At 41.0% G+C, this 13,702-nt stretch overlaps 1 protein-coding gene across 4 annotated transcripts in view; it reads right to left on the bottom strand.

Moving 5' to 3' along the window:
• Window positions 1-245: 245 nt before the first annotated feature.
• The window catches only part of scube1 (signal peptide, CUB domain, EGF-like 1), a 288,050-nt gene continuing 274,593 nt past the window's right edge, over window positions 246-13,702 (bottom strand). For all 4 annotated transcript variants that reach the window (XM_067999790.1, XM_067999791.1, XM_067999793.1 and 1 more), the window contains 5 exons: window positions 9,158-9,319; window positions 7,542-7,739; window positions 4,498-4,650; window positions 2,166-2,245; window positions 246-2,051 (listed from right to left, as the gene is read on the bottom strand). In XM_067999790.1, the coding sequence (XP_067855891.1) occupies window positions 1,899-2,051; window positions 2,166-2,245; window positions 4,498-4,650; window positions 7,542-7,739; window positions 9,158-9,319 (746 nt within the window). In that variant the 3' untranslated portion in view covers window positions 246-1,898. The remainder of the gene's footprint in view (window positions 2,052-2,165; window positions 2,246-4,497; window positions 4,651-7,541; window positions 7,740-9,157; window positions 9,320-13,702) is intronic.

Genomic DNA, 13,702 nt, shown 5'->3' on the forward strand with positions numbered 1-13,702 from the left:
GAGAATGGAATAGAAGGGTATGCTGATAGAGTTAGATGAAGAGGGGTGGGAAGAGGCTTGTGTGGAGCATAAATGCCAGCATGGACAAGTTGGGCCGAATGGCCTGTTTCTGTGCTAGACTCTGTGTTCTGCTGAATAACAATTATAAAATGGGAGGCCGTATAGATGCATATATAATACACATTGGGTTTACATACTGTCCATTGGTCTTCTGAGCTCTAATAACATCGCTCAACTACTTATACTTTTTTTTAAAGTAATCTTTGTAGTTTATTATGAAAATGATTAACAGACAAAATCCTTTTAGAGGTCTAACATGGAAAATAAAACTAAATACAGAGAAAAGCCAAGGTAGTCAAAGTAAAATGGGCAGAGCTATAGGTTACATTTACAACGGTTTACAATGATAAAACTGGCAGTATTAACACAACTGTGTGGATCTCTTACTGTAAGTCTATGACCATTGCCATTTATATAAAGTAACAAAATTTTATTGCAGTTTATACAGTTTGTATTTTAACTTTTTTTCTATCTATCATGGTAAATATTAACTTAATTTCTTATGGAAAAAATTGCCAACATTTGTACATAATTTACATATTGGTAATAAAGCTTATAAAGCAGCATCTACAGGTTTTTTTTTTTAGCTTAGGTAAAGCATCGATCAGACCCAGTAACCTAAGAATGGGAGAAAAACAACACAAGAATCTGTAAAACACTTCCAGTTCTGTACAGATAATGAAACTTCAGACCAACAGGAAGACCTGCCTATTCCAGTTAGTAAATCAGCCAGTAGCTTTGCTACCATTACAGCAACTAAATCAGTAGCATAAATACACAAGAGAATGCATTGCTTTTTTAAAAAAACAGGGTATATCCAATTAACCTCACCTCCATCTATTCAGCTAAAAACAACCAATATGGCTGTACCAAAAAGAGCTGAGACTGCCTACACTGATTTTCTTTTTATAAAGGGAAGGATTATCAATCATTCAAGCACAACATTCTGCATTAAGCAAACTATGATGTTATCAGAAAATATATGGGGAATCAATTTTTCTCTTCCACCCACCCCCCATGAAATGATAAAAGTAAACTTTAAAATTCTGTATCAATTTTGCAAAATGTTTTTTTTTAAAAAAACTTTATTTTAAAAAGAATAAAGTTTGTGCGCCTGCACCAGAGGTAAGTAAGATTATATTCTCTTTACTGATCATTCAGTATGGGAGATTAGAATAGCTGTTCCAATTCTGATTCATCTCTGAAGGACAGTTACGAGTCTGTACAATTCAAATAGTACTTTTAGGCAAGACATAAACCTAAGGAGAATACAATTTAGATTTTTTTCTAAATTGTTTCAAATACAAAATTCAAGTGCAATTAAAATTCCAAATATTAGTTACATCTTTTTTCTTTATTTCTATTGCATCATTTTGATACTTTTGCACATAGTTGCCAATTTCTGCTATTTTCCAACATGCTGAAAGAATATTTTTGTTCTACTGGATCAATTTTTTTTTCCTGTAGAAGAGACCAAAAATGAAATGTTTATAATAGAGGCCACTGTCTCCATTGTCTATTAGAATCAACTGTTCTTTGAACATATAACAAAGGCAGAAAGCAACCTGTAGTGCACAAATTTACAGCCAAAGTTGAATGCACGCAAGGCTTCCTAAATTCTTTCTGCTTTCGAAGGAATATTATCAACTCAAAGCAGGATGTCTGCTTGTACAACATTATAGCACATTTTAGTATAAGTTCTTCACTAAGGAAGAATGTTTAAAATAAAAACTGAAGACTATTAAACAGAACCTTGAATTTTAAGGAGAAAATGTTGAAGGAAGGGATGCCTCTTTAATCAGAATGCAATAGAACATGTTAAACACCCAGCAGCAAAATTACTTGTATGGCCTTAAGAATCTGGACACTTTGGACCGCAGCAACTTTATAAACGATCTGGGAAACATTTCTTTTGACTCTTGTGCTGTGTACTTGAAGTAATTTTGAGGATGTGCCAATACATCAAAGAGTGCTTTGATCAATTTCTTGTCCTATATTTAAAAAACACAATTAAGAAAAATGTTCACATTAGAATTTATAACTTATGTTTGTGCTGTAGAAATTTAAGAACAAATGTCAACTTTTCTTCTTAATGACAAGCTTACTTTAAGAATTTCTTGGTGATTCTCTGAAGCATACAAACGCCCATCTCTGACAATATCTTCTATTAACTGCTGGTAGTCCTCTGATCAAGAAAAAAAAGACAATTAAGTAGCAACATCCTACTTCAATTTGGATAAATGCTATTTGAATAGTTATTATTTGCAAGTAAAAATGATTTTTAAGAAATTAACTGTTCTAATGGTTTTTAAAAAATCATAATATTGCACCCACTATTTTTTGGTGGGGGGGGGGGGGAAGGTTAGCTGTTAGTCAATTAGCTGGCTAACATCAGCTAATTCATCACAGACAGCGATTAAACAAAGCATCTTCTTGGTGTGTATGGCTTAGCAAATCACTGGATAAACTCCAGTGGGAGCACCTTTGGTTCTCTTTTCCCACAAGTTAAGTAATAACTGTCATATATACCATAGGAGATATAAACCACTTATCTGTTGATGGTAAAAATAATCAGAGTAGGCACTGGTCATGTGATCATAGTTACCTTCAGTTGAAATATTGTCCTGTAAGACTATGTCCTTTTTCTGTATCTAACACTGCTGCTACAACTGGGCAATTTATCAGATGCTTTCTGTTCTCAGCATCCCTCAAGCCCTCTAGAATTTTGATGACTATTTAGAACCTGATGTCAAGCCAGTTCAAAAGGATGCAATTCAGTCCTGGGAGGCTCCTGATTGTTTTCCAACATGATAATGCTGAAGGCAGGAACAAATCTTGGGGATTCTGAAGCACTAAGTGTCTCTCCTTTTTCTCCCTGAACACACACTAACTGATCTGCTCCCATGCCTCCACCAATGCTGATGACTGTTAGAACATATGAAGGTGTCTCTCCCTCTAATTCCTTCAAGAGTATATACTCAAAAAATGTTTGCATTTCATTTTGTGTTAAAAGTGCCAGATGTTTTTTGGTCCTTTTCATTTTTCACTTAAAATGCTGCAGCCATTTAAAGGGACACATATTTTTGGACAAAGAGAGCAGCAGCCTCAGGGTTTCAGCTGCTAGAAGGTAACCCCACATTTTTAGATGCATCTGTGGAGGTTCTTTTGACAGAAATGAGGGCCAGAAAGGTAAGACTGTTGGGAACTGAGGGCAGGAAGCTCCATAAGAGGATGGTTCATGCAGTATGAAGGGAGGTGACAAAGGCAGTCAGTGCAACCTCTACCACCACTGTGTTCTCTCCTTCAAAAAGGAAAAACTCACCCATAACCATTGTCAAAGAAATGCAAACAGAAAAAGAAGCACCAGCACTAAAAGCCTTGATTGAGTCTGCATGAAGAGGAGCTATTAGATATCATAGGCAGAAGGACAGGAAAGTTTGTAGTAAATGGCAAGATGGCAACAGAAGATCAGAAAAGGCTGGGACATGCTTATCAACTGGTACCATCAGCTTTACGTGCTTTCTCAAAGAATTGTAATGTTCTTGCACTTGGCCCTATTTCTTTAAGGGGAACAGTCACTGTGTGCGCAGCTTAAACTAGTTCTTTTGTTTTTTGCCTTGCACAAGAGACTGGTCACTCAGACTACCATCCAGATACTTCCAGATCTGAATCTGCTGGCACATCGAGAACCACAACTGCTGCCCAATCCTCACTAACAGTCATTGCATCTCACCTACTCCAGGACCAGCCCAGAGACACTCACTCAGTTAGAAGCAGTTAGAGTTGGAAGGGTTTTCACCAGGTGAAGCACAGAGCACTAGTGAGAGTGGAAGAGGGGGAAGAGTAGTGTTCCTCTGTTGAGGGTGGAGACATGACTGCCCTCAGCTGAAGAGCCGAGGGACCTAGATCTCAGAGGCCCAGTGTTGAAAAGCGCTATGATTAGGGAACATCAATCTGGGTAGAGGCAGTGGTTGAGATGAAGGACTAATGGGAGGAATACACAGAGAGCAGCAATAAGTGGAGTAGGGAGACTAAACCTGCAGTTCTCCTGTCTGCGATGCGATGTGCTGCACAGCACTATCTTGATTCCCATCATTTTAATGAACTATATATTTATTCTTCTACTGACTGTGACAATTATGTAGCAGTATTTACAGCAATGTGGTGGTATAGTGTACTGCTCTTCCATGAAGAGAAAGACAAATAGTTACTCCAGGAAGTCATTCTGGTACACCCCCCAGTAGCCACTACAGTGGCTTTGCATCAGATTGACTGGTTTCTCTCACAGTTTGAAGAATGGTGCATAGTTTGGGAGATGCATTTAAAACAAATGGTTTAAAAAGAGAATTGATCTGGTCAAAGTGGAAGATAAATTTGTGCTAACCACAAGACTAGAAAGGCAGGACATCTTTAAATATTAGATCCATGTTTCCTTACCATCATATGTAACATATGGAACTTGAAATCCTTTGGCACTGTTCCCCTCATTAGCTTTGAATTGAATCCATAGTTTCCGGGATCTTGAGGTAAATGCTATTGGTCGCTCATAAGTCTGGCACGTTTCGTAGGTTGTGATAGATGTTGGTGAAGCTGCAAATGAAATGGTGAATAATACAATACAAATTGTGAACGTTCCAAAGTCTTAATTGATTTCAGTTTTAAGCACGTTATCACTTTGAGGGTCAGAATTCCACTAAGCTGCTCCTTGTCATGCACCAGGGGCACATATCACTAAATTGTGCACTCCGTCTTTGCTTTTCCATCTATTAGAGTTATCCCATACCCAGATTGGTCTCTGTGAGCTAGCGTGGTTTGGACCATAGCAATCTCTGAAGAAGCTGCCAATGTTGTTCATTAGTGATTGGAAATCAAAGGGTAGAAATTCTGATCAGTGAAGTTCATGTACGAATGCTTAACTCACTTGTCTTCATTCTTGTGTGCACTGTTTTTACACAGACATTAACCCATTTAAAATAAAGTAGCACACACGGGAATGTAGTATAGGTGCAATGAGCATTCAAAGGTGAACTTTACTGACCAGAATTCCTACTGTAAGAGCAATGAATGCATGTTTGGGATATGGAAAAGTGCCTTTTTTTTAAGTTGAAAAGAGACTTTCTCATTTATATTTTACTAGTTTGGATCATAACTTTTTTTGGGGAAAAAAAAAATCAATCTTCACATTAAACCAGATTTTGCTATCTTGTTGTAAATTGTCAATATCCGTGATATTGCCATGTGTGTTTGGAAACACAGATGGAACTTTAAACTTTTTTTCAAACCTTTTAACTTGGTAAAAAGGGCGTAAGGATAAACCCAGCAACCATTGGCCAGTCAGTTTAAACTCAGTGGTGGGGAAATTTTTAGAAACGATAATCCAGGACAGAATTAACAGTCACTTGGATGAGTGTGGATTGATTAAGGAAAGCCAGCACGGATTTGTTAAAGGCAAATCAAGTTTAACTAACCTGATGGAGTTTTTTGATGAGGTAACAGACAGGGTAGATTAAGGCAATGCAGTTGATGTGGTGAATATGGACTTTCAAAAGGTTTTTGATAAAGTGCCGCACGGTAGGCTTATCAAGATTGCGGCCCATGGAATAAAGGGGGCAGTAGCAACATGGATACAGAATTGGCTAAGTGACAGGAAACGGAGAGTAGTGGTGAACGGTTGTTTTTCAGATTGGAGGGAGGTGTACAGTGGTGTTCCCCAGGGGTCGGTGTTGGGACCACTGCTTTTCTTGATTTATTAATGACTTGGACTTGGGTGTACAGGGCATAATTTCCAAATTTGCAGATGACACAAAACTTGGAAGGGTAGTAAACAGTGAGGATATAGACAGGCTGGTGGCATGGGCGGACATATGGCAGATGAAATTTAATGCAGAAAAATGCAAAGTGATACATTTCGGTAGGAAGAACGAGGAGAGGCAATATAAACTAGAGGGTACAACTCTAAAGGAGAGATCATGGGGTATATGTGCACAAATCATTGAAAGTGGCAGGGCAGGTTGAGAAAGTAGTTAAAAAAGCATACGGGATCCAGGGCTTTATAAATAGAGGCATAGAGTACAAAAGTATGGAAGTCATAATGAACTTTTATGAAACACTGGTTCGGCCATATCTGGAGCATTGTGTCCAGTTCTGGGCACCACACTTTAGGAAAGATGTGAAGGCCTTAGAGAGGATGCAGAAGAGATTTACTAGAATGATTCCAGGGATGAGGGACTTTAGTTACGTGGATAGACTGGAGAAACTGTGGTTGTTCTCCTTGGAACAGAGACGGTTGAGAGGAGACTTGATAGAGGCACTCAAAATCAAGAAGGGTCTAGACAGAGTAGATAGAGAGAAACTGTTCCCATTGGAGAAAGGGTCAAGACCAGAGAGCATAAATTTAAGGTGACTGGCAAAGGTGATATGAGGAAAAGCCTTTTTACACAGCAAGTGGTTAGGATCTGGAATGTACTGCCCGAGGGGTTGGTGGAGGCAGATTCAATCATGGCCTTCAAAAGGGAACTGGATAAGTACTTTAACGGAAAAAAATTGTAGGGCTACAGGGATAGGGTGGGGGTGTGGGACTAGCTGGATTGCTGCTCCATAGAGCCAGCCCGGACTTGATGGGCCAAATTGCCTCTTTCCCTGCTGTAGCCTTTCTATGATTCCCGTTGAGTGGAGGTGCAGGATGATCATGATGGTGATGCATACACCTGAGCCTTGCCAACCAATGAGTCACATAAGTTAAGTAGTGTATGGTCCAGAAGATCTCTGATTCAAATTATAGTCTAGTTTTATTTATGTTGAGCATGGTTAGAATCTACTGCCATTTTAATTTGTGTTTTAAAATTCAAACTTTGGAGGACCTAATTTTTTACACAGTACTCAGCATGGCAGTCATGATACTGAATTAAGGAAAGAATGGCTGCTGCAGATCAGAGTAAAGCAATGAAAAGAATATTGACTTCTATTCCAGAGTATAGGTGCTCGCTGACAAGTCAATGGCAGACATCAGTTAAATGTATTGCAAGGCCTCTACCCACCCGAAACGCTGGCTCTTCATATGATGGGAGAGTGTACACCATGAGTTCTTCACAGGTGTTTTATTCCTCCCTGTATGATAATGTATGTAAAAGATTTGGAGAAGGAAGAACTCTGAATTGAAGTTATTTCCTTCCACAGTTCCTTTCCTTTATCGATATTTAGATAGATGTGCTGCTTCTCCTTTCTTCTTTGGTGTGTGACTTTTTAAATGAAAGAAAGGAGAATGGGCACAAAGAGAATGAAGAATACAAAGGCATGAACAGATGCAAAAAGCAGGGAACGTAAAGAAGCAACACAATGCCAACAGAACAAAGACAGGATGTGAAGGGAGGAGGTAACACAATTATTGGTATTGGCTAATTTATGTAAATAACATCATTGTTTAAAAATGGGTAATATAGATGTAAATACAAAAAGAATGAATTGAGTATGTGGTTACTCACAACTCTTTCTCATCACTAGAACATCACCACACTCATCTTCCATTGGTAAGAATATCTCTGGCACTACAATGAGGATTCTTCTCTTTGGCGGTGGATTAATATTCCAAATACACTCCACATTGGAAGGATAGTCTCCAGGATAGTTGGGAGACTCAATGTAGCCTGTATAGTCTCCAAGATCGCCTCCACACTGCTGGTCTTTATGTAGAAGTTAGAAGACAATAGGATGAATTATTTATTGTTCATACATGCACAAAATAAATCAGCTTAGTGAAAAATCCTGAGCAGCAAACATTTGCATAAAACTTTGGTCACCTTTTGAAAGCGGTTAAAAGTCAACTAACTGCTCTGGTGTTAGTCTGCATAGTGCAGCTTACTGCTAAGCTGATAACTTTGCAGTATGTCAGCACCTCACACAAGTGACCATTCGTCACATGTGAGTCTAGAACACGTGATTGCCTCAGTTGGTAGCACTGTCCCTTCAGAGTCAAAAGATTGTGGTTTCAGGTTTCACTCCAGGACTTTGAGCTAATAATCTGAACTGACATTGAAGGTGTGGTCTTTCCCGGGTGGCATTAAATCAAAGTTTCTGCCCAGATAACTCTAGTATCTCCAGGCAAATGAAACCCCTCCTTCCCTGGTACCATTCTACTCAAGTGGATATTAAAGATCCCATGGTGATTGTTGAAGAGCAGGAAATTCCTCACTCAATCATCACCACCACCAAAAACAGATTACTTAGTCATTAGTCATTGATATCATTGCTATTTATGGGGCCTTGATGTGTGCATATTGGGTTCCACATTTGCTTACAGAACGACAGTGATTGCATTTCAAAAAAGTAACTGATGAAGTGTTTTGAGACTTTTCTCAGAGGTGTGATAAGATGCTTTGTAAATGTCAGTGGGCTATTTGAATATATAAAGTATTCCAGATGATCCTAACTGGAGTAACCTGATATCCAAATATGCACCTTCCAACAGGGATCACTAGTTAATGTTTAGGAGGAGGCATCATGTGTTTTTTAAAACCACCCTTGTTCCCCAATCCATAAGTTGGAATGCCAATTTCAGCAGCCTGCTACTCAGCTGACTCAGAGTTGAGTTGGTACTGAACTTGAGATCTCCCTTGCCTGAAGGGCTAAGTAAAACACTTACTCACTGAGCCAACTGGGAACCATGTAAATGTAGATTTATAGGACAACTCAACCCTGTTTAAAAGGTAATATATTTCAATAACTTATAAAGACAGGACTGTGGAACATATGCTGTCGAGAAACCCAGGGGTGAAATTGGTTTTCAGTGGTGGCGCAAAACAGTAAAAGAAAATCAGCAGCCTGTTTTACACCCTGCCTGATTCTCTTTTCCATTAAAAAGAATGTGCTACAGTGTTATCATGACTGTAAGTTACACACAAAACTATTTAAGTCTTTTTTTCTATAAAAGAAAGTCCTCAAATGAACACTATTTTACATCCTAAAAACATTATTTCTCTTCTTTTGAGAATTTTCAGAATGCACCTTTCTTTGAGTCTTCTGTTTTGGTCTAATGCATGATTTTTTTTAATGCAGTGAACCAATGTTTTACATAAGACTACAGGAATTGGCAATTACTTACTTTTACATTGAGTGACATTTGTGGAACCATCAAAATCCGTCGTTGTGTTTCCAGGACAGGTAATGCAGTAGTTCTGGCCAAACTCTGGCTGGTAAGTTGCAACTGAGCATCTAATGCATCTGTGTGTGGTGGAGTTGTAATAGTGACCAGGAGAACAATGAACTGTGGAAAGGTTTATGAATGGTAAGAACATTTTCACAGCACGATGAATTATATATGTCTGCTAAAGTCACAGAACTTTTATACATAACAACATAACATTTTATTTAAAAACAAAACAAAAATCTCAACAATTGAACCAGGAAATAGTCAGGTTGGCATTAAAGGTCCCTTGTTGTGATGTTTTCTAATGTATATGAACAATACTAAGATTTGTATAACTCAGAAAAGAATGGAGAATAATTGATGCCCGAGTGCAATTATCAGATAGTATCCTCGATGAAGGGATCAAGCAATTGTATACAACAACAAATCACATTTATGTAGCACCTTTAATGTGGAGAATGCTTCACAGAGATGCAAGGAAAACTGAATGCCAAACCAAAGTAGTGGACATTAGGAAGGGTTTTAAGAAGAGTCTTAAAGGAGAGGGAGTTGGCGAAGCTGACAGGTTTAGGGAGGGAATTCCTCAGGGCCTAAGCAGCTGGCGGCATGGCCACCAATGATGGGGTGAAGGGATGCTCAAGAGGCCAGAGTCAGAGGAACAGTGGGTGGGGGTTGTAGGGCTGGAGTAGGTTTTGGAAATAGGGCAGGATGAGACCATGAAGGGATTTATACACCAGGATGCAAATTTTAAATTTGAGCAGCTGGAAGACTGGGAGCCAATGTAGTCAGTGAGGACTGGTGTGATGGGTGAGCGAGACTTGATGCGAGATAGGATGAGGGCAGCAGAGTATTGGATGAGCCGGATTATGGATGGTGGAGGGTAGAAGGTGGCAGGCCAGCCAGCAGAGTATTGGAATAGTTGAGTCTGAAGTTTACAAAGGTACAGTTACGATGGGCTGAGTGGCTTCCTTCTTCTTGTATCATTCTATGAGGGTATCAGTAGCAGACGAGTTGAGGCAGGGGCGGAGGCGGGATGTTATGAAGGTGGAAGTAGATGGTTCTTGTGATGGAGAGAATATGGGGTCAGAAGCTCAGCTCATGGTCGCATAGAATGCCTAGATTGTCTGCTTCGGCCTGAAACTGTGGCTGGGGAAGGCAAGGGTACAGAGATTGTGGCGGGTCCCGAAGACCATAGCTTATGTTTACCAATGTTTAGTTGGAGAAAATTACATCTCATCCAAGACTGGATGTCAGACAAGCAGTCAGACAACACAGAGGCAGGGGAGGGGTCGAGCGAGGTGGTGGACAGGTAGGGCTCAGTGTTGTCAGCATACATGTGGAAGTTGACCCTACGGGGTGATTTTAAACCCCGAGAACGGGTGGTTGGGGGTGGGTGGGAGTTGAAAATAGTTGTTTTTTGGGTCGTGACCGCAACCCAGCTTCATTTCCTGGTTTAACGTTGGCCTGTAAAAGTACAGGCTTCCCACTGGGAATGCAAAGTCCAAAAATTTTGCGGTTGCGACCCAAAAAACCAACTATTTTCAACTCGCACCCGCACCCGCGCACCCCCCCCCCCAACCCACCCGTTCTTGGGGTTTAAAATCACCCGCTATGTGTGTGGATGATGTCACCAAGGGGTAGCAAGTAGATGAGGAAGAGGAGGGAGCCAAGAATAGATCCTTGGAAGCTCTGGAGTAAACGAACAGGAAAATAGAAATTAAAATTAAGTGAATTGAAAAATTTGATTAAATAGTCAAGTTTTTGTATAAAGTATGGAGGTATAGGAATAAAGGAGTTAAATAAATGTGAAATATATTAAATTGTACATTGAAATGTAAGAGAGAAGAATAAAAGACTTGCATTTTTACAGTGTCTTTCATGACCTCAGGACATCCCAAAGCACTTTACAATGAAGTACTTTTGAAGTGCAGTCACTGTTGTAAAGTAGGAAACATGGCAGCCAATTTGTGCACAGCAAGCTCCCACGAACAGCAATGACGTAATGACCAGATAATTTGTTTTAGTGATGTTGATAGATAAATATTGGCCAGGACACTGGGGAGAACTCCCCTGTTCTTCTTCGCATAGTGCCATGGAATCTTTTACGTCCGCCTGAGGTTTAATGTCTCGTCCAAAAGATGGTACCACAGAGATAGAGAGAAAGGAATATAAATATATCATGTGCATCCATCATGGTGTTGCTCATGGTGAGTCAGAGGATGTATTATTTCATGCTCTGTAATGTACAATATATTGTCATAGTTACTGATTTACTATTGTAGTAAATTCCAGGAATAACTTAAAGCCTGTCCTGGATCACAGACAAAAATTCACCAATAGGGCAGTTGGCCAAAAGTAGGGAAAAGCCACTGGCTCTCGTGATGGTGGGAGTGGGTCAAACATAGGTAACTATCTATGGAATAAACTCCTGAGGGAGACAATGAAATCAGTTAGTATTGATTCATTCAAATGCAAATTAGATAGATTTCTTTCAGTTAATAACATTTGGGATACAGTATATGCGTAATTTGAGACATGACGTGTGGTAAGTGTAATATGCTTGGAAGGAAAAGGGTGAATTTGGACCTATGATTCCCAAAACTCTCCATCATTGGGGTTTTCCCCATGTCATTTCTGGGTCTGTTGTAGGCTAATTGATAGAGATTGATTGCTGTGATTAGTCAACAACTTCATTATCACTACCAGGATGGTAGAAGGCGAACAAGATGGACCCTGTGTGAGAACCTCTCTGGATACATCGAGGGCATCCTGAAACCCATCGTGCAGGGAACCCCCAGCTTCTGTCGCGACACTACAGACTTTCTACAAAACTCAGTACCCACGGACCTGTTGAACCAGGAACACTTCTCACCACGATGGACGTCTCGGCACTATACACCAGTATCCCCCACGATGACGGCATCGCTGCGACAGCATCAATACTCAACACCAACAACAGCCAATCTCCAGACGCCATCCTACAACTCATCCGCTTCATCCTGGATCACAATGTCTTCACCTTCAATAACCAGTTCTTTACCCAAACACACGGAACAGCCATGGGGACCAAATTCGCACCCCAATACGCCAACATTTTCATGCACAAGTTCGAGCAGGACTTCTTCACTGCACAGGACCTTCAACCAACACTATATACCAGATACATCGACGACATTTTCTTTCTATGGACCCACGGTGAGGAATCACTAAAGAGACTACACGATAACATCAACAAGTTCCATCCCACCATCAAGCTCACCATGGACTACTCCTCAGAATCAGTTTCTTTCTTGGACACACGAATCTCCATCAAAGACGGGCACCTCAGCACCTCACTCTACCGCAAGCCCGCGGACAACCTTACAATGCTCCACTTTTCCAGCTTCCACCCTAACCACGTCAAAGAGGCCATCCCCTATGGACAGGCCCTGCGAATACACAGGGTCTGCTCAGACGAGGAGGAACGCGATGGACACCTACAGACGCTGAAAGATGCCCTAGTAAGAACGGGATATGATGCTCGACTCATCGATCGACAGTTCCGACGGGCCACAGCGAAAAATCGCGTAGACCTCCTCAAAAGACTAACACGGGACGCAACCAACAGAGTACCCTTCGTCGTCCAGTACTTCCCCGGAGCGGAGAAACTACGCCATGTTCTCCGCAGCCTTCAACATGTCATCAATGATGACGAACACCTCGCTATGGCAATCCCCACACCTCCACTACTCGCCTTTAAACAGCCACCCAACCTCAAACAAACCATCGTTCGCAGCAAATTACCCAGCCTTCAGGAGAACAGCGTCCATGACACCACACAACCCTGCCACGGTAACCTCTGCAAGACATGCCAGATCATCGACACAGATACCACCATCACACGAGAGGACACCACCCACCAGGTGCACGGTTCATACTCCTGTGACTCGGCCAACGTTGTCTACCTCATACGTTGCAGGAAAGGATGCCCCAGAGCATGGTACATTGGCGAGACCATGCAGACGCTGCGACAACGGATGAACGGACACCGCGCAACAATCGCCAAACAGGAGGGTTCTCTCCCTGTCGGGGAACACTTCAGCAGTCATGGACATTCAGCCACCGACCTTCGGGTAAACATACTCCAAGGCGGCCTTCGAGACACACGACAACGCAAAATCGTCGAGCAGAAATTAATAGCCAAGTTCCGCACCCATGAGGACGGCCTCAACCGGGATCTTGGGTTCATGTCACACTACACGTAACCCCACCAGCGAACAAATGTTATCTGTTTTTAATATAATGGGTCATTGACTGTCTTCGTTCTGTCTCTCTCTTTTTTTTGGGGTGTTGTATATTCAGTGGCCTTTTAGATGACACCTTTCTGTCTGCTCACTGTGATTGCCTTGGCAACGGGCAGTAATCACCAGGCATTGTTATGTGATCTTAAAATGCGAAGGATTCGAAATTGTCATTTCCACACCGCCTGAGGAAGGGGAAAGCCCCCGAAAGCTTGTGGGA

This window comes from Heptranchias perlo, chromosome 18, assembly GCF_035084215.1.
Source record: "Heptranchias perlo isolate sHepPer1 chromosome 18, sHepPer1.hap1, whole genome shotgun sequence".
Classification (NCBI taxonomy): Eukaryota; Metazoa; Chordata; class Chondrichthyes; order Hexanchiformes; family Hexanchidae; genus Heptranchias; species Heptranchias perlo.